General features: G+C 59.3%; 4 protein-coding genes across 10 annotated transcripts; 2 read left to right on the forward strand and 2 right to left on the reverse strand.

Annotated features, from left to right (window-relative positions):
• Positions 1-370: 370 nt before the first annotated feature.
• LOC116244045 (sulfotransferase 2B1-like) lies at positions 371-2,652 on the reverse strand. 3 transcript variants are annotated; one of them, XM_031615567.2, is made up of 6 exons: positions 2,465-2,652; positions 1,433-1,641; positions 1,195-1,321; positions 1,027-1,121; positions 779-899; positions 371-701 (listed from the first exon to the last, which is right to left on the reverse strand). In XM_031615567.2, exons 1-6 carry the CDS (start codon positions 2,601-2,603, stop codon positions 586-588), a joined length of 807 nt encoding a protein of 268 aa, XP_031471427.1. In that variant the 5' UTR covers positions 2,604-2,652; the 3' UTR covers positions 371-585. The 3 variants fall into 3 exon arrangements, with proteins under 3 accessions (XP_031471427.1, XP_031471426.2, XP_031471428.2); XM_031615566.2 differs by having other exon boundaries at positions 779-959; positions 2,465-2,651; XM_031615568.2 differs by having other exon boundaries at positions 779-959; positions 1,433-1,742; positions 2,465-2,606.
• Positions 2,653-2,737: 85 nt separating this feature from the next.
• On the forward strand, positions 2,738-7,574 carry DPEP1 (dipeptidase 1). 2 transcript variants are annotated; one of them, XM_090149494.1, is made up of 11 exons: positions 2,738-3,398; positions 3,731-3,917; positions 4,831-4,963; positions 5,041-5,173; positions 5,256-5,406; positions 5,492-5,561; positions 5,664-5,840; positions 5,919-6,003; positions 6,077-6,152; positions 6,282-6,417; positions 6,657-7,574. In XM_090149494.1, exons 1-11 carry the CDS (start codon positions 3,110-3,112, stop codon positions 6,837-6,839), a joined length of 1,620 nt encoding a protein of 539 aa, XP_090005620.1. In that variant the 5' UTR covers positions 2,738-3,109; the 3' UTR covers positions 6,840-7,574. The 2 variants fall into 2 exon arrangements, with proteins under 2 accessions (XP_090005620.1, XP_090005621.1); XM_090149495.1 differs by having other exon boundaries at positions 3,357-3,398; positions 3,726-3,917.
• Positions 7,575-9,504: 1,930 nt separating this feature from the next.
• CHMP1A (charged multivesicular body protein 1A) lies at positions 9,505-12,944 on the reverse strand. Its single transcript, XM_031615569.2, has 7 exons — positions 12,853-12,944; positions 12,643-12,662; positions 11,755-11,832; positions 11,239-11,385; positions 10,686-10,814; positions 10,240-10,427; positions 9,505-9,661 (listed from the first exon to the last, which is right to left on the reverse strand). The coding sequence occupies exons 1-7, from the start codon at positions 12,857-12,859 to the stop codon at positions 9,640-9,642; spliced, it is 591 nt and encodes a 196-aa protein (XP_031471429.1). The 5' UTR covers positions 12,860-12,944; the 3' UTR covers positions 9,505-9,639.
• On the forward strand, positions 12,253-19,168 carry CDK10 (cyclin dependent kinase 10). 4 transcript variants are annotated; one of them, XM_031615564.2, is made up of 14 exons: positions 12,253-12,819; positions 13,776-14,457; positions 15,172-15,244; positions 15,409-15,480; positions 15,576-15,678; positions 15,787-15,868; positions 16,038-16,105; positions 16,415-16,467; positions 16,605-16,674; positions 16,802-16,861; positions 16,988-17,111; positions 17,189-17,328; positions 17,561-17,613; positions 17,684-19,168. In XM_031615564.2, the coding sequence occupies exons 2-14, from the start codon at positions 14,332-14,334 to the stop codon at positions 17,785-17,787; spliced, it is 1,128 nt and encodes a 375-aa protein (XP_031471424.2). In that variant the 5' UTR covers positions 12,253-12,819; positions 13,776-14,331; the 3' UTR covers positions 17,788-19,168. The 4 variants fall into 4 exon arrangements, with proteins under 4 accessions (XP_031471424.2, XP_090005623.1, XP_031471423.2 ...); XM_090149497.1 differs by lacking the exon at positions 12,253-12,819 and adding an exon at positions 12,987-13,160 and having other exon boundaries at positions 15,080-15,244; XM_031615563.2 differs by lacking the exon at positions 12,253-12,819 and adding an exon at positions 12,987-13,160.
• Positions 19,169-19,231: the final 63 nt, after the last annotated feature.

Consider the following 19,231-nt stretch of genomic DNA (forward strand, 5'->3'; position numbering starts at 1 on the left):
GTACGGGCAGGGAGGGCTGAGACCCCCCCCCCCCCGCCAGGGCTGTGTCCCTCCGTGGGTGTGGGGTGTGCGCTGCCACTAATCGATGTTCAGGTGATGGGGTTCACTATCTCTTTATGATCTCTTTGTAAGGCTGCTGCTGGCAGGCAGCCGGGGATGGGGCAGGCGGTGCTGCAGGGCACGAGGGCAGTGCAGGAGATGCGGGAATGCGCTGGGATGGAGTTCCACAGTCATGCTATAGGATGTCCCGACCGCCCTGCCACGGCCACACCCGGACAGTGCCCTGGGATGATGGGCCCCCACCCCGATAACGCCGGCACTTCCCGGCGCCAGAGCACAGCCCCCACCCTGGGAACACAGTGCCGGCCTGAGAATGGCAATAAATATTTATTCTTTCCCAAGCGGGGCCGCGCTCCCCGCCGCGCTGCAGGAAGAGAGGGGTCGGGCGGTCACGGCCACCAGGGGACGGCAGCCTTGGGGACGGCGGCGGCGGCGCTCAGCCGGGAACCGCTCCGCCGTGGGGCACGGAGCCGCTGCTCCACATCCCAGGGACGTGCGCTGTGCGCTGTGCGGGCTGCCCATCCCTCACACCATGGCCCAGTGGGCGCTCAGCTCGGCGTCGCGCATCTCCTCGTGGTACACGCGGTCAAAGAGGGCGTTTTGCGGCGGTGAGAAGTGGGAGCGCCAGTCGCCCACCACGCCTGCAGGACGGCAGCGCTGGCACCGCCCTCGAGGAGCACCGCCGTGCCCGCGGCGTTGCCCCATGCACCGCTCTCACCTTTGCGCATGAAGCGGCCCTGGCTGTGGTCCATGATCTCGCGGGGGATCAGGGTGTAGTTGGCCATGGCGTTGTCCCGCATGGCTGCGAAGCTGCAGTGCTGCTCCAGTGCCAACAGCGTCTGCGGCTCCGGCGTGACGCCCAGGAATGCGCTGAGCCGCTGCGCTGTGCCACGCAGGTCCTGGGCATGGCAGGTGAGATGGGGATGGGGGATGTGGGGATGGGGGATGCAGGGATATGGGGCTCACCTCGTGCAGCTCCTCGTAGGTGATGTAGATGATGTCGAGCAGCTGCCGCTGGCCCAGCCAGCCCTTGACATGCTCAAACCACGAGCCGTAGTGCACTGAGGGGATGAAGCAGGTGACGGGGGCCAGCAGCTGCCCCCAGCACGGCCCTCACATCTCCCCAGCCCTTACCTTTGCCCTCCAGGAACTGCTGGAGGAAGGCATCAAAGGAAACAGGGTCAGGCAGGAACTTGGCCAGGCGGTGGAAGTGGTAATAGGAGACCACCACATCCTTGGGGTTCCTGGCCACGTAGATCACCTGATGGGGGGGAACACGGACTCAGGTTTTCCCAGGCTCAGCTGCCCCGCGAGCTGACTTACCCACAGCCATTGGGTGCACCCACAGACCCTCAGCTGGGGGACCCCTCACCTTGGCCTTGCTGCCCTGCAGCCGGGGGCCCAGCACGCGGGCAGGCAGGTGGCTGGTGATGAGGCGGTGCATGGCTGCGTCCCGCAGCGAGCTGCGGAAGTGGATCTGCTCCAGCCAGGGCGCCCGCTCCCAGTTGGGGATGGTCTTGGCTGGCTGCGCGTCCCCACCACTGTACAGCAGTGTCAGGATCTCCTGCATCCACGTGGTGCCTGGGGAGGTTGCCGTCAGGGCACCCCCACCCTGCACGGGGCACCGCGGCACGGCACGGCATGGCATGGCACAGCACGGCTTGGTGCAACATGGCGTGACGCTGCATGGTATGGAACAATATGGCACAGAGTGGCACGGCATGGCATTGCTTGATACAGCACAGCATGGCACAGCATGGCACAGCATAGCATGGCACGGCAAGGTACGGCATGGCATGGCATCACAACGTATGGCACAGCGTGGTATGGCGTGGCACAGCTTGATATGGCACAGCATAGCATGGCATAGCATGGTATAAAACAGATTGGGACAGGATGGCATGTTATGGCACCACATAGCATGGCATAGCACAGCCTGGTATGGCACAGCATGATACAGCACTGTGTGGCTTGACTTATCACTGCACGGCTCTGCACAGCAGTGTCACTTGGCACACACTGCAGTGCACCACGGCACAGATCAGCGCAGCAGGGCATTGTGTGCAATAACACATCACGGTGCTACGTGGCACGGGGCACAGCTGGACAGGCAGTGCAGTACAGGAGCACTGCCCCTTTGAGCCCCCACCCATTGCTCCGGGCTGGGGGTGGGATTGTGGCCGGGCTGTAGCAGGGGAGGGTGTGGAGTGGCCATCCCCTCCTGCATGGTGTGGGGCCGGGACCCCCAGCTGTGGGGCTGTGCTGGGAGGGGATGGTGTTTGCGTAGGGCTGGCCCAGCTCCTGGCCACGCAGGCAGTGCCGGGGCCCATTGGCAGCAATGGCTGAGTGTCAGAGAGCCCCATTCCATCCCATCCCTGTCCCCTCCCCACCCGGTGCCACTTACCCGACTTGGGGTAGGTGACGATGACCACATCGGTGTCACGGAAGGGGAAGCTGGTGGCGAACTGCAGGGACTCTGCAGTGTGGAGGTGCCCAGGCAGCGCGATGCCGGCAAAGGTCTCCGTTACCTCCAGGCGCTCCATGGCCCGGCTGTACCGGACACGATGGGACGGCGGTTAAATAGTTGCAGAAGAGGAAGCCTGAGAGGCAGGCAGAGGGCGTAGGGTGGGACTCCCCCCCCCCTCCCCGACACATTCCTGGCAGGAGGCCGAGGGCGGCTGCGCGGGGCCGGCACGAGGGGAACGGGGCCGCAGGGATGGGGCTGTGGGGTCGTCCGGGGATGGGGCCACCATGGGGAGCACATGGCTGAGCCCACGGGGGATGTGGGGAGCGCTGGGGGGCTGCGAGCCCCAAGGGGTTGGAGAGCTCAGAAGCTTCACTGGCCCCATAGGTGACTCCTGTGCTGCGGGGTGCCAGTCCCATGCCACGCTCCATGTGGTAGAGGCCTTGGTGCCCTATGGCTGTGCTCACTGTGCTGCAGGGGGGTTTCCAGCTTGATCACCCCAGGATGAGGTTCTGGGGCCGGTGCTGCTCTGTGTGACTCCACGCCACTCCCAGCATATGGCCACTGCAGTTCCCAAGGCCACCCATGGCCCTGTATACAGGATGCAATGCAGAGTGGATGTGTGCCTCAGTTTCCCCCCGCAGCACCAACACCACTGGCTGTGCCACCCTAATGCTGTCTCCCAGCCCACAGAGCTGGGTGGCCGAGGCATGGAGCTGTGGGGTGCCCTGGTGCTCGGCCCCCGCCCGCAGCCATGATGGGGGCTGGCTCTGGGGTGGCCGGAGCCCGTTCCAGCTCTGCACGGCACGCAAGCAAGAACACATTTTTCAGAGCCACGACAGGGAGCAGCTGCCTGAGTGTCCCGGGGCTGGTGGTGAGCTGGGGACAGGGGTGCCAGACCCCATGGCATGAGGGGCATGGGGCTGGAGGTGCTTCTATGGGGCTATGGGTGCCGGGTTGGGGCAGGGGGTGCTGGGACAGGGAGGCCGAGGAGGGGCTTGGAACAGCGTTTTTCCCAGCAGAAAAAATCTGTGCTGCGTTAGAGGGGCCGGGAGCGTAACCACAGCTATGCGCGTCCCCGTGTTACCCTGCGCTGCGCTGCAGAGGCCGTCGCGGTGCCCAGGCACTGCCGGGGTTGGGGTGCAGGGTGCAAGGGTGGGTTTATGGCCCCAGTGCTGGTTATTGATTTACCACGGGAAAGAGCAGTCAGCAGTGTGGGAGCGCTCAGCGGGATCCTGCAGCAGCAGGGCAGCAATCTCAGCCCACCACCGGCACGCCACGCGAGGATGCTGCGCAGGATCGTGCTGCTGCTGTGCCTGCTGCTGCCCTGCTCGGGGCAGACGTTCCAGCAGGAGGCTGAGCGCATCATGAACTCCACACCGGTCATCGATGGGTAAGCAAGGCCACGCGTCCGCTCCAAAGCTTGCATGGCACTGCGGGATGGGCTCTCGGTTCCCTGAGAAATCCCCAGCTCAGAAAATCCCATGGACCTGCCTGGGAAATGCCCTCACTGAGCACCCCAGGGACACCACATAAGAACGGCGCTGTCCTGGGAATGCCCGCATGGAGCTCTCGAGGGACGCATGGGAATGGCCCTACCGGGGGATTCCACGTGGTACCTGGGGCTGTGTGGCTGGGGGGAACCCCGGCAGCCAGGTCAGGAGTCGTGCTGGGAAGCGGTGGGGTCAGGCTGCCCCAGGGGAAGTCCTGCAGGATCGTGTCCTTAGGGATGTCCCCAGTCCTCCACCATGCTACTGTTCCCAGTGGTGCCCACATGGGTACGGGGCCATCATGCAGCCCAGAGAACCCCAGGCAGTGGGAGTGGAGCTGTGGGAGCCAAGGGATGTGGGGCCGTGGGAGACCCAGCTCTTCCCCAGTGATGCTGCTGAGCCCTTAACAGCACGCGGTGGTGGTGGTGGTGACAGCCCTGTGCAGAGATGTGGGGCTGGAGACATGCAGGGAGAAAGGAGCGGGTTGGGGATGAGTGGGGGGGGCTGCATGGGGGGTGTTTCTGCAGGGGAACCACACCCCTAATCCTGGGCATCACTTCCTGGTGGCAGAGATGGATGGGTGGGACAGATGGATGGATGGAGGAAGGGGCAGGAGAAGGGAGGGGCAGATGTGGAGGGAGGGAGGGGCAAAGGGAAGAGGGAGGAAGGGGAGGATGGGTGGATGGATGGATGGTGGGGGATGAATGGTGCCTAATGGGTGGATGGATGGATGATGAAGCAGGAAGGCAGATGGGCAGCCAAATGATTGATCAGTTGGGCAGACAACCCCCTGCTCCCACTTTCTCCCTGGCCCAGGCACAACGACCTGCCGTGGCAGCTCCTCAAACTGTTCAATAACCAACTGTTGCTGCCGGCATCCAACCTGACACAACTGAACAACACCCACACCAACATCCCCAAGCTGAACACTGGACACGTGGGCGGCCAGGTGGGACAGCAAGCAGGGCACGGGCACCAAAGCAGCAAGCTGGGGCTCTGGGTGCTCACCAGCTGCCATCCCACCAGTTCTGGTCGGTGTACGTGCCCTGCGACACGCAGAACAAGGACGCAGTGAAGCGCACGCTGGAGCAGATCGACGTGGTGCACCGCATGTGTGAGCTGTACCCCGAGACCTTCGCCTGCGTTGTTTCTAGCACAGGTGAGCGGGTGGGGGGATGGCTGCAAGGGGCATGAGGCTATGGGTGTCTGTCCCCAGCTGAGCACTCGCTGTGCCCCTGCAGGCATCGAGCAGGCATTCCAGAACAAGAAGGTGGCCAGCCTCATCGGTGTGGAGGGCGGCCACTCCATCGACAGCAGCCTGGGGGTGCTGCGCACCTTCTACCGCCTGGGCGTGCGCTACATGACCCTGACACACAGCTGCAACACACCCTGGTACCCCACCGTGGAACTGTCGTTGGGATGGCAGGGATGGGGATGGGGATGAGGCTCGGGGTCTGATGCTGTCCCCGTGGCACAGGGCTGACAACTGGCTGGTGGACACTGAGGAGGAGCAACCTGTGCACCACGGCCTCACACCGTTTGGGAAGGTGAGTGGGATGGAGCTGGGTGGCAGTGCCGTGGACCAGCCAGTCCTGAGGGCATGGTGTCCTCACACTGCCTTGTCCCTACCCCTGCCCCCCCCCCTACAGAAAGTTCTGGAGGAGATGAACCGCCTGGGCATGATCATAGACTTGGCTCATGTCTCAGTGGAGACCATGAAGATGGCACTGAATGTCTCCAAAGCTCCCGTCATCTTCAGCCACTCCTCTGCCTACAGCATCTGCCCACACGCCCGCAATGTGCCCGACGATGTGCTGCAGATGGTGGTGAGCACCCGATGGGAGCACTGGGGGTGGAGGGGGTCCAGCACAGTGCCACAGGACTCAGGGCCACCTCTCCTGCAGGCCTCCACAGGCAGCCTGGTGATGGTCAACTTCTACAACCAGTACGTGACCTGCAGCAACACAGCCACGCTGGCTGATGTCGCAGGTGAGGCAGCGGGCAGGGATGAGGTGAGGACAGTGTCACCCCATCCCCTCACCCGGCCCCTCTGTGCCCACAGACCATATGGACCATGTGAAGAAAGTGGCAGGCATTGAATCCGTCGGCTTTGGCGGGGACTATGATGGTGTCACAGGGTAAAGTGGGTGATGGCACGTGGGAAGCGGGATGGAGTGGCCAAGGGGTGACCCTGGGCGTGGGGTGTCCACTGGGAATTGCTGGATTGGGGTGCTCCCATGTCGGGCTCTGAGCTGTGGGTGCCACAGGCTGCCCACGGGGCTGGAGGACGTTTCCAAGTACCCTGCGCTGGTGGCGGAGCTGCTGGCCAGGAACTGGACGGAGCAGGAGGTGAGCGCAGCGCTGGCCAAAAACCTGCTGAGGGTGTTCAAGAGTGTGGAGACGGTGAGTGGGGAATGGGGGAGGTAAAGGGAGGCATGGAAGTGGATGGGGCAAAGGGTTATGCACTGGGCACAGGGATGTGGAGGGCACTGGGGTGCATTAGAACATGAACAAATGGGTCATGAGGATGCATGGGGAGAATGGGCACATAGGATGGATGGGGGACATGCAGAGCAGGGGTCTGAGCAGCACACACAGATGCACAAAGCACCCTGTGATGCAAACTCTCCCTGGCCCTGCAGGTGAAGGCATCCCTGCAGGGCACACTGCCCCTCGAGGAGCCCATCGCCCTGGAGGAGCTGGAAGGAGAGTGCCGCACAAGCTATGGCTACACCACCACCACCACCACTGATGCCAGCCCAGCCCTGCCCCTGCCAGCAGCCCTGGTGCTGGTGCTGCCCCTGCTCAGCACCCTGCTGCCATAGTGCCCACGTCCTGCCCCAGCCCAGTCACAAAATAAAGCCATCCTGCTCGGTGTTCGGGCTGTCACTGCAGCAGGAGTGAGACATCACTGCAACAACACGCGGCCAGGGTGGCAGCGGGGCTGCCTCCGCAGGATGCTTACATTAATCATTAGCTAATTAATTGGCTACTCAATCATCTTCTTAGCAATTTCCTCTCACATTTGGGAACAGCCTGTCTTTGGAGCGGAGGCAGCTCTGGGCACCACGAAAACAAGCTTGTGAAGGAGAGTCATCTTCCTGTGGCATTCACAATTTGGCTGAGGCACAAAGCCCACTCTGCCAGCAGGGAGCAGGGAGGGGATGAGCCCCAGTCCCACCAGGATGGCACCCATGGGTGGTGGATGCTGGTGGCAGGTCCGGGTCTGCGTGGTGGGAAACACTGGAGCTTGCTTACTTCATGGAGCCGGGGGCTTCCCCTCGGCAAGCCCAAGCTTCTCAGAAGGGCAAGGGAAAGGTGTGGGGAAGAGTGCAATGAGCTCAGCAGCCCAAAAACAAAACTGGGAAAAAGGATCTAGAAAGGAGGCAGTCATCCTGGGCTGTGTTGGCTGTGCCACGGCTGCAGCGGTCCCTGCTTGCCCGGTTCCCCCAGCACAACCACAGGAAGGGAAGTGGTTTCTGCGGGGACGTGCCCACTCAGTGTCCTCAGCACATGAGAGGCCTTCTACTGAGCCACCCCCAGAGGCTGTGACCCCCAGCAGGCGCTACCTGCCCTTTCCCTGAGCAGGAAGGCTGAAGGAATGGGTCTCTTCCTCCTCAGCTCAGCCCACAGTGGGTGCTGCCCCCTGCTGCAGTTGGGTTTTCAACCCACAGCAGAGAACAGGCACAGCCCAGACCCCCCTCTTCTGCCTAAAACCCCGTGCACACTACGATGGATGTTCAGAGTGTTTATTTAAAACAGCATTAGGTAATCAACAGGGTTTTGGAGAAGAAAAAAGGCAAACGAGACAGGCTTTAAAAAAATACCACCACGGATCAAGACACAGAGAAAAATCAGATGGGAAAAGGGACTGACTCCAGGGGCAGGGTCTCGGTCTCCCTGGGCCTCATCCCAGTTCCCAGCCCCACACATGGTGCCCATGCAGGGCCAGGAGCTAGCAGCAGTGCCATTCCATGGTGCAGGCACCTCCCATGCCCTCGTCACCACCCCGCATCCCTACAGCTGCACACGAGGGAATAAGGCTCTTCTGGTCACCAGCCACGTGCTGCCACAGCCATTGAACTCAGAAAAAATAATCAAAGCAGTGAGAATTGTTTTTGTTACAAGCACTGCAGTGTCCATGACCCTGGGGCTGGGTGCCAGCACCAGAGGATGAAGGATGGAGCTGCCTGCACTCTCCCCACACTGCTGTTGCCCTGCCGATAGCAGCCAAGGCCCCATTCCCACTGCAGCTGCACATGACTGAAAGTTCCCATTACAGCCGATGAAGTGAAGCTGCCGCTCCACAGCAGGGCTGGCTGCATGCTTCATAGCTTGGCTCCAGCACTGCAGGGCCAGACAGCTGCAGCACACTGTTTGCAGCCTGGAAGTCCCCCTTGTAAGAGACAAAGGAAACTTTTTGTCCTTCCTGTAAGCTCTCAATCCACCCTGTACCTCGGTGGCGTCTGTGAGAAGGGGCAGCGAAAACCTCAGCCCAAAGGAAGGTTTTCTGAGCAGTTATGTTCCACTGTGGGAGGTGGGAGCAGAGCAGCACCTCTCACCCCAGTGCAGGCAGCAGCTCACACACACCACAGATGCAGCAAGGTGGGGATAGCAGAGTGGGAATGGCAGCAGGGAGAGCCAGGGGCCAGGCAGAGCACAGGGCTGGTTGATGCACACTCAGGGCAGTTTGGTATTTACACCAGCAAACCCATCCAGCAGCAGAAGGCTGGGATGAGTAACCAAGGCTGAGAGCAGCTGAGATCCTCTCCCAGCTGCAGGGCACTGGGCATGGACCGGGCACACGGTTAAGTCATGGCACAGAGACCTCACTGCCAAACCGTACTGGTGGGAGGTGGTAGATGCAAGGATTCACACACACAGGCTTGTGCAGGGCAGGAGGAGGGTTTTAAAGGTCACTTTGTGGTCAAGATAAGCAAGGGTGGTTGGCCTGCCATGATGAGGTGAATCTGCAAGGAGAAGCCCGCAAGCAGGGCACCCACGTATGGCTACGGACCAAGCAGTGAGAGCTGGGCAAGGGCACTGCTTCCTGCAAGGCACAAACCCCCCAGAAACACCATAGCCTCCCCCACCCCCGCTGTAAATCTTCTCCATGTGGACAGACACTTGCTGTAGGTCCCCAGCAAAGTGCTGCCCACAGTACAGAAGCCCAAAAGCAGGTAACAACAGAAGCAGGCTACACAGGGAAGAGACAGGCAGCCAGCACCCCAGGAGACACTGTGGCCCACCTCCAAAAGGATTCATTTAGTGTTAAATCACATTGCATCACGGGACGCTGCGAGAAGCCAGCAGCAACCCTCAAATGAAAAACACCCTAAAATAAGAAACAGCAAAGTACTCATCAAGCCCAGAGAAGGGCTGTCCTTGGCTCCACACCCCCTGTCGGGATCTCTGCCTGCTCTGGTCACTACTGCACCCCAAAAGAAGAGTCTGCAGGGAGGCGGACAGGGCTGGGGACACGTTGCTGCAGGAGGAGCTGGCCCTGCCCAGCCAGCAGGTCAGAGCAAGGACGTGGTAAAGGCAGAAATGAAGGAGTCCTGAGTCCCTCCATCCCCATACACCATACAACCAGCATGGCAGCAGTCCGCAGGGGTAACAGGAGATCTAATTCCGCAAGGCAGCCAACCTGAAAGGGAAAAGACAAGAGGAATCTGGCATGAGAGCAGCCAGGAACAGCCTGAAGGACCCACCAGCCAGGCTGTGCAGGACACAACTCTGCACAGAAGCCTCCAGAGGGACTCCGGCTGCAGCCTCATGGGGAGCAGCAGGGAGGGAGCAGGGAGAGGAAGCTCATTGGTTCCTCCTGGGGCAGTTCCAGCAAAACAGCCTGTTCCTGGAGCTGATTGAAGGTCAACATCAAGCGTTCCATAGCAGTAGCAGCTGCGTGAGGATGAGCACAGAGCAGGGGCAGATGGTTCTGCTCCGGATCGAGAGAAGCCAGGTGCCAGCAGCCGCCCCCATCACTTACTAACTAACCGAATGGCTACTTTGCCTGACTGCACCCTTCCCAGGCCTCACAAAGCACCACAGGGGCTGCCTGGAAGATGCTGCAGGCTTCTAGCTTGCCTGAGCTAGTGCCACCAAGGGCTCAGCATCCACTCAGCCAACCATACTGCTTAAATGACTGCTCACATCAGTGAGAGACCCCTGGGAAGAACTCAAAACCGCCTCAGCATGAGGTGAAGGACCTGGGAGAGAACAAACCTCCGTGACAGCTGGTCTTCCTGGGAGCGCATTGAGCTCTCCCCTACTGCTGAAGCACCCTCGGGGAGCTGGTTGAGCTGGTCCATGATCTCCAAACCATTCTCCTCTGCGATCTGTACAATGAGGCTGTCTACCTGCTCCTGTGGTGTGGTCAGTGTGGTAGCGGAGCTCATGGAGTCCTCCATGACCTGCAACAGAGACAGCCTGTCAGCCCACCTCATGGGTAAAGCATAAAGGGGGAGGTGCAGTCCTCCACAGCTCCATCTGAGCAACCTCTAGCTGGGACAGCACCTTTGCTTTTCTTCCCTTGCCTCTGGTTTGCCCCTTTATACAGCAAACACTTTCTTTCTAGGCAGCAGTGCTGTGTCCTGCCCAATGTCTCTCATACACCTGACACACAGAGCAGTCCCAGTCCACCTAGACCCCTCAAGGCCATCTCCACTTACCGATGTATGAACATCCAAATTCTGAACCTGCTGCTCAAACTTATCCATCACTGCAGACACCTTCTGCAGGTCCATGGAGCTCAGAGCTTTGTCCAAAGCCTTGGTCACCTGAGCCATGTTTTTCGTCACCTGCAAGAGGATATTGCTTCATGGATGCTGTCCAGAAACAAAGTCATCCCTGATGAAAGTAAAACCCTGGCACACAGCCCTAGGCGGAGCACAGCCCGAGGTACCACACCACTGCAGCTCCAAGGGGGACGGGTCCCAGCCCACTTCTCTGTAAACACACATACAATGGCTAGCACAGACAAGAAAGCAGGCATGAGCCTCCTTAATTAGAGCCACAATAAATCAGCCTGGAGAGCTCTCTGTGGGCATGTCAGAAGCTTCACTACATCGAGAGTGACTGGGCTCATTACAAAGCTTTACAGGATCCTCATCTGAGAACAAGGAAGTCCAAGGTTCAAGGCAGATGAGAAGGGAGGAGCCAACACTACACAGGGCACAGACTGCTCTCAGAACCCCGTGCTCTGAGAAGAACAAAGGCTCTTACCCCCTTCATTGTCACTGCTGTCTGCACCTTGGAGGCCACCGCATCCACTCGGGAAGCCATGCGGAGCCAGTTCAGCCCCTCGTTCTTCTTGCGGATGGCATTCTCTGCATAGACACGAGCACACTCCACATTCTTCTGCTGAAGGGCCTGGAAGAGCAAAGGGCAACCGCCTGCACCAAGAAACCACTCCATATTTATAAACAAGCACTCCCCTTTTCTGCCTGACAGACTTTCAGCAGGAAACAGCTCATCTGCGACTTCTGTAAACACTGAGCACATCCTTGGAAGGGAATTAAATCCCTCTGTGTCACAGTGACGCACCACATCTGCTCAGCAGATTCAAGATCTCAGGGTGAGATTTCAAAATATACCGAGAGCAAGAGAAGAAACTGCCCCTTTTTCTCCATCTGTCAGCAGCACATAGCTGGTGGGGCACAAAAGAAGGCAGGATGTCCAGCTGCTCAGCGCAGCATCCAGACTGCCAGCATCATGACTTTGTGACAAACGCCCACGCACCTTCTTGACTTTGGCTTGTTCCGCCTTGGAGTCCTTCTCAGCTTTTTTGGCAAGTTTCTCCAGCTGCTTCGCTGTGAACTGGAGAGAGAGCTGCGGGTTAGTGCTAGGACACAGCAAGGGAGCCAGTAGCAGCAACACCTCTGTGGCACTGGCCGCTCACAGGGCACATACAAGGTGCCAACACGAGCTCTGTGAGCTGGTACAGCTTCCTAGCTTAGCAGGGATCCATCAGGTTCTGAGGAGGTGTCAACTCCCTCCAGGGCTGCAACGCTGGTTGTATGAAGGGAAGCTCTCAGAGTACACAGCACGCTGGGGACCAGTTTTCTTGCTGTGAAGATGGGGACAAGTTTGGCAGTGGTTGCCTGAGGCACAAGCTCGGCTGATGAGCTCCCTCTTCCTGTAGCTGCTGTCAGCGACAAGCCGAGCAGAGCAGCAGCAGGACGCTGCAGATCTCAGCAAGCCAGGGTCTTCCATTCCAGTCAAGAAAAGTGGCAGCTCAGTTTTTTTGTTTTTTGTTGTTTTTTTTTTAAATGCGTACATTACAATTACTCTTACACCCTACACTCCCTTCTTCTGTTAGCTAAGGAAAACCAGAGCAGCGCCACCCAGAGGCCCTGTTCATGCCAACACCGATGGGACAGGCCCTCCTCCCGGGGGTGGCTTTGCCACTGACACCGGAGTGCGGGCATCGTATCGGGGCGTAGGGCTGAGCGCGGCTGTGCCGGGCGGAGCCGCAGATTCGGCCCTCGCGCGGACAGCGGGGCACAGGGCGGGAGGGGCCAGGAGTGGGGGCTCACGGCCCGGACGCCGTTACCGGCTCCAGGTGACGAGGGCGGCGCGGAGCGGCGCTACGTTACGGAGCTGCCGGAGGGATCGCCGGGCGCTCACCTTCAGCTGGAAGAGCGTGTCTGCAAGAGAAAGAGAGCGTCGCCTCAGCACCGGGCCTCAGCACCACGACACACCGGAACCCAGGCCGAGACAGCCCGAACCCAGCGCACCCCGCCTCGCTCCACGCCGGGAAGCCCCACAGCCTCCGCGCAATACGGCGAGACCGCGCCAGACCCGGTACGGCGGAGCCCCCGCCTCAGCGCTCCTTACCGTCCATCCTGCCCTGCCGCCGCTTCCGGGTATCGCCGCCGCTTCCGGGTGCGGCCACCGCTGCTTCCGGGGTGCGCGCGCCACCCTCTGGCGATGGCGCCCCCTGGCGGCGGGGCGGGCACGTGGGCGGGGATGGGGGTGGAACGGCGACCCTGCGCCTTGCGGATGGGGTCGGGGCGTGGTGTGGACTGCGGGGTGGGGTGTCCGAACGGGGCTGGTGACGTGCGTGTTGCCGGGACACCACAAAGGGACCGAGACCACACCAGCAGCCATGGGGCAGCTGCTCTGCAAGGACATAGGCACAAAGGGTAATGGGGTCCCACACTGCGTGCTGTGATAGGGGATAGGAATGGGGGTAGGAATGGGGACAGATAAGGATGGGGTGAGGATAGGAGTGGGGACAAGGATGGGGACAGGGATGCCTCTCTGGGCACACATGGAGCTGCCACTCACCTCAGTCATCCACTCTCATTTTGAACTTATTTCTTTCAAGATAGAGAAGTTTTATTTCCAGCCTGGTCTTGCAAGCAGAGGGAGAGATCAAGGAATGACACATCACAGGCTGCTGCTATTAATGTGCTGTAAAATCTCTCAGATTTGTGATGTTTCAGTCTTTCTTCTGCCTGCTCACTGCCCCACAAAAGAGAGCGCAAAGTGAGGCGCTTCCCGTTATGTTCTCAGCTGGCCAGGTCTTAACAAGCAGCTTTATAAATAGCTAGGGTCTGGATATGAGGGGAACAGGTGGGCAGTGGCTCTCACTGGGGCTCTGAAAAGCTCTGAAGTTTCAGATGTGTCTCCTTTCTTGTCAGGGCAGTCACAGAGCTCTTTGTTGTCCTGCAGCAGTGTCTCATGCCTGCTCTGCTCCTCTAAAGCAAGTTATTGTGATCCCTCACATAGGGTTTTTTTTCCCCTCTGTTCATTAGATACAACAAAAGACTTCACCAGTGAGAAACAAACCATCCCTACACCCCGCATTTCTGTGACACCGCCCCTGGATGAATGCACCGAAGCAATGTCAATGGAAGGCCCTCCCACCAAGGCGGCAACCAGCGGGGGAGCTGGGGAGCGCCAGGAGCCGGACAGCGGGGTGAACAAGGAGAAGCCATGACCCGCAGGCAGAGGCCGCTCATCGCCCACCGTGACTCCCGCGTGCTCATGGCCAGGGAGACCACCGGAGCCCGCCCTTGAGCCTGGCCTTCCCCAGTTGGGAAGGAGCCGGGCAATAAAAGCGAGTGCTTGGAACGAGAAGGAGGTGGTTGATGACAGAACGGCGATTCGGGGAGCGGGGGCCGCCCCGCTGAGCGCAGGCCCTGCAGGCCGCACGTTGCCTAGCAACCCTTGCTCGGGCCCAGCGCGAGCGGCAGGGCCGAACGGCGCATGTGTGAGACTGGGGCTTGCCAGAGCGCATGCGTGAGGTGAGGCGCGCGGCGTTGCGCATGCGCACGGCTCGCTTCGCAGTGGGCGGGAAGTGGTGTGCGCATGCGCCTCACAACTATGGCGGACGGAGACCGCGCTGAGGGAGCTCCGGCCGAGAGCGAGGTGGAACCGCTGCGGTTCCAGCGGCTGTGGGGAGAGGGCTACTTCGAGGTGCCGGCGTCCGAGCGGGTAAGGGGCCTGCGCCCGAACGGGGGGCTTCTGAGGAGTGTCGGTTGTGGGGCGGCCCTGGGGGTGGGTGGGCCCTGTGCTGAGGGGACATGAGGAGCGCCCGCCGTTCTGAACGTGGGTGAGGGAGATGTGGGGGTTTTATAGCAGTCCGAACAAAGGTGTGGAATGACTGGAGTCACTTCAGTTTTCCCTGTAAAATAACTGGTAGTGTAAAGATGTCTTAAGAGAGAGGGAAGAGTAGGGAGGATGCCATTGCAGGCAAGTCAGACACAGACCATCTCTGACTCCTGGGATCAGTTGATGGACTGAGCCTCTCTCCTATCCCCACCCCCATAAGGATGCCTTCTGTGTAAAGCTCACACACAGAGGCTTCCCTGGGAAACTTTGTAGTCTCTGCAGAGCTTTAAAAATTAGCAGATTTTGGCCTGGCTCTATTATTCTTAGTTCCTTGCATGTGCTTTGCATTGTTCTTGGTTAACCTCATATGCTTTGCGCGTAGTTGTTTGTGAATCTGTGATTGTGATAGTTCACAATTGATAGTCGAACTCAACCAGACTTACAGTGCCAAACTGGGCATCGCTCAGAGTGTCGCCCTTTATTGTGACTGCTGTCTACTGTCAAGGTTGTAGCGCTGTGGGAATGTTGGTGAGAAGCTGCTGAGGGCTGCCCCTGAGAGAGAGAGCCTTTGGCTGTGATGTGGCTCTTTGGTTCCAGCTGGGGAAATGCCGGAGTGTGAAGGAGTTTGAGAAGCTGAATCGGATTGGAGAGGGCACCTATGGCATAGTGTGTAAGTGTGTGTTGGCTGGAGCCTGGGTGGAAGGGTGGGCCTGTAGCACATCTGCCGACACCTGGGCGCTGTGGGACCGAGGCTGAGAGGAGTGAGACTCAGCAGTGGCTGTGTCCCTTTGGCTAAAGCTTATGCTGAGCTCCCGCCCTGTGCTGCTCTTCCAGACCGTGCCCGGGACACTGTGACAGATGAGACTGTGGCACTGAAGAAGGTACGGATGGACAATGAGAAGGAAGGTACATGAGGAATGGGGACGGCTCCTCGTGGCAGGTGGCAGTGTTCCTGGCCTCCACCTGAGGCAGTTGTGCAGTGTGGTTCTCACTGCCCTCAGGAATGCCCGTCAGCAGCCTGCGGGAGATCACCCTGCTCCTGGAGCTCCAGCATCCCAACATTGTGGAACTGAAGGAGGTGGTTGTGGGGAACCATCTGGAGAGGTGAGAGCCTCCCTGTGTGCCCTCCACCCTTCAGAGATGATGCTGCCTCATTGCTCTCAGGTGCCTTTCACAGTACTGGGCAGTGAGATGCCTGTGTCTCCTCTACAGTATTTTCCTGGTGATGGGCTACTGTGAGCAGGACCTTGCCAGTCTTCTCGAGAACATGCAGACACCTTTTTCAGAGGCTCAGGTAAAGGTTGGGGCAGGCTTTTAGGAATGTCATCCTTGAGAATGGGCCAGAACGCCATGGCCGCCAGTGTGGATTCCTTGCAGTTTGCAATCCACCTTATGCTGGTAGCTTCAGCAGGGCTGGCCGTGCTGTTCACGTGCTGGGTGACACTGCTGTCCTCTTCCTTCAGGTGAAATGCATCATCTTGCAAGTCCTCAGGGGTCTGCAGTACCTTCATGAGAGGTACATCATCCACAGGTGAGAGCAGTGGGAGAGACTGGGTGTGTGGTGGGGAAAAGGAATTGCTGGGAGGCAGTCTGATGAGCCCCATAACTGCATGTTGGTTCCTCAGTTCACACACTTCTGCTGGGAGCGAGGAGCACTGTGTGGAGAAGCTCTGGGAAGGGGCTTGGAGCAAAACCCTGGCTTTGCTGTGCAGTGTGGGAGCCGGGGTAGGGAAGGCAAGGGATGGGGCTCTTTGTCCTCCCAAGTGCCTTGGGGAGGTGCATGTACAGGAGGAGCTGTGCCTGGCAGGCAGTGCTGACCACCACTCGGTGTTCCCCACAGGGATCTGAAGGTGTCCAACCTGCTCATGACTGACAAAGGCTGTGTGAAGATAGGTGAGCCCCTGGCTGCTGCCTTGTCTCTGGCAATTCAGCTCCTGCTGTAGGTGTGCCTGCAGCTCTCCCTCTGCTCCACAAGCAGACAAAGCATGGAGCTTGCCTTTCCTTACCTCGGGTTCGTTTCTTTCTTGCAGCGGATTTTGGTCTGGCACGTACATATGGGATGCCACCACAACCCATGACCCCCAAAGTCGTCACGCTGTGGTGAGTGGTCAGTGCAAGGTGCTGAGCTGTGCTGGCTCAGGGTGATGTGGAGGAAGTCTTTGCAGCACTGCCACTGGGGGCAGGGGCTTCCTGTGCTGTGTCTAAAGATGGTGCCTTCCCTGCACAGGTACCGAGCACCTGAGCTGCTGCTAGGAGTGACAACACAGACCACCAGCATTGACATGTGGTAAGAGCAGGGGACAGGAGAGGTTGAGGCTGGCTGGGTGGTGCCTGGGGGATTTGTAGGAGCCAGGACATCAACAGAGGAATTTCTGCTGCCCTCACCAACTCCTGTGTGTCCTCTGCACTGCAGGGCCGTGGGCTGCATCCTTGCTGAGCTGTTGGCTCACAAGCCACTGCTGCCAGGCACCTCTGAGATCCACCAAATAGACCTCATTGTGCAGCTCCTGGGGACACCCAATGAAAACATCTGGCCGGTGAGAGTTATCCCACAGCACCTCCTGCCCTGCCTGCCCTCCTGCCCTGCCTGATGCCCCCCTACCCCTTCCCTCAGGGTTTCTCCAAGTTGCCCCTGGTGAGTCAGTACACGCTGCGGAAACAGCCTTACAACAACCTCAAGCACAAGTTCCCCTGGCTCTCAGAGGCTGGGCTGCGTCTGCTCAACTTCCTCTTCATGTATGATCCCAAGAAGCGGTAAGAGCCACTGTGTGGGCAGGGCTCAGGGCAGGCCCCTGCCTGCTGATGGGGCTGCCTTTGTGGCGGATCAGCCACAGCTCAGTGCTGTGGGCAGGTGCTGGAGTGGAATTGGGACCATGGAGGAGCGCGGGTGGGATGGGAAATGGGAGAGCTGGCAGGCAGTGAGGGCGAGGGAAGGTGGCAGCATGTTTGGGCTGGGAGCAGAGCTTGCCACATCTTGTCCCCACAGGGCAACAGCAAAGGACAGCCTGGATAGTTCGTACTTCAAGGAGAAGCCCCTGCGTAAGTACATTCCCCACCAGCCAGGGTTGCAGTGCTTGGCATCTGCTGACCTGTCTCTGTGCCTCCCCAGCCTGTGAGCCAGAGCTCATGCCCACCTTCCCCCACCATCGCAACAAGCGGGCAGCCAGCGCCAGCACAGGGACAGAGACCCAGGCAAAGCGTGCCAAACCCTGAGCCCTGTCCGAAAGGAGGAGATGCAGGGAACTCAAGCAGGGATCATCGCTGCCAAGGCTGAGCACTGGCTCCTGCCCCATTGCTGGCAAGGCACACAGCTCTCCTCAGTGATGCAGTGCTGGGTGCTGTCACCTCTTGGGATGGCTCCTGGCCATGTTGCCCCAGTCCCTGAAGAGTTGCATTTTAGGGGTGCTGCCTTGGTTACCAATGCCTGCGCTCAGCCCCATGCAGAGCTTCTCACGCTGGGAACATCCACAGCCTTCCAGCCCAGCAGAGCCCAAGCATTGTATAGTGCTGGCTTCCTTCTGCCCTGGAGCTGAGGGGGCAACAGCCTGGAGCTGCGAGCACAGCACGGGATGGGTTTAAGCCTGTGCTGCCTCCTCCCCTGGGGGTGGGATGGAGGCATGGACTGAAAGGGGGGGAGATGGGGGTTTAATACAGAGATGCTGGATGTCTGGCAGGACCAGCTCTGGCCTGTACTGGCTGTGTGGTGCAACCCTGACTGTGCTGTCAATAAAAACAGCTGCAAAGGGCAGTGGTGGTGGAAAGTTCCCTAGGGCAATACCCGGACAGGATGCTGAGTCTGGCCTCTCCGTCAGCACCACATCTCTACCTTTGTCCCTGCAAAGGGATAAAGACAGCACAGGCTCTGCCTCTCCACCAGCCTGAAGCACAGCCTTCCCAGCTGTACTGTGAGATGAGAGTTGAGCCTGCAGGGCAGTTCCATAGGATAATGCTGGCCCTGGATGAAGCCCCCTCAGGGACAGGAGTGCCATAGAATCATAGAATGGCTTGGGTTGGAAGGGACCTCATCAAGTTCCAATCCCCCTGCCACAGGAAGGGCCACCAACCTCTACAGCTATTACCAGACCAGGCTGCCCAGGACCCCATCCAACATGGTGATGAACACCTCCAGGGATGGGGCATCCACAGCCTCTCTGGGCAGCTGTTCCAGCACCTCACCACTCTCTATGTAAAGACCTTCCTTGACATCCAATCTAAACCTTCCCTCCTTGACCTTAGAACCATTCCCCTTTGTCCTGTCATTGTCTACCTGTGTAAGAAGTTGATTCCCTTCCATTTTATAATCCCCTTTTAAATACTGGAAGGCTGCAATGAGGTCTCCTCACAGCCTGCTCTTCACCAGGCTGAACAAGCCCAGCTCCCTCAGCCTGTTTTTGTAGGGGAGGTGCCTCAGCCCTCTGATCATCTCAGTGGCCCTCTGGACCCCCTTCAACAGCTCCACATCTTTCCTGTACTGGGGGCTCCAGGCCTGGATGCAGTACTCTAGATGGGGCCTCGCAAGGGCAGTGTAGGGAGGGACAATCCCCTCCCTGTTCCTGCTGCCTCTCCTGATGGAGCTCAGGATACCTTCAGCCTTCCAAGCTGCATGAGCACCCAGCTGGCTCACGTTCAGTTTTTCATCCAGCAGATCCCCCAGGGT

The sequence above is a fragment of the Phasianus colchicus genome, chromosome 13 (assembly GCF_987193195.1).
Source record: "Phasianus colchicus chromosome 13, bPhaCol1.hap1.1, whole genome shotgun sequence".
NCBI classification, from domain to species: Eukaryota; Metazoa; Chordata; class Aves; order Galliformes; family Phasianidae; genus Phasianus; species Phasianus colchicus.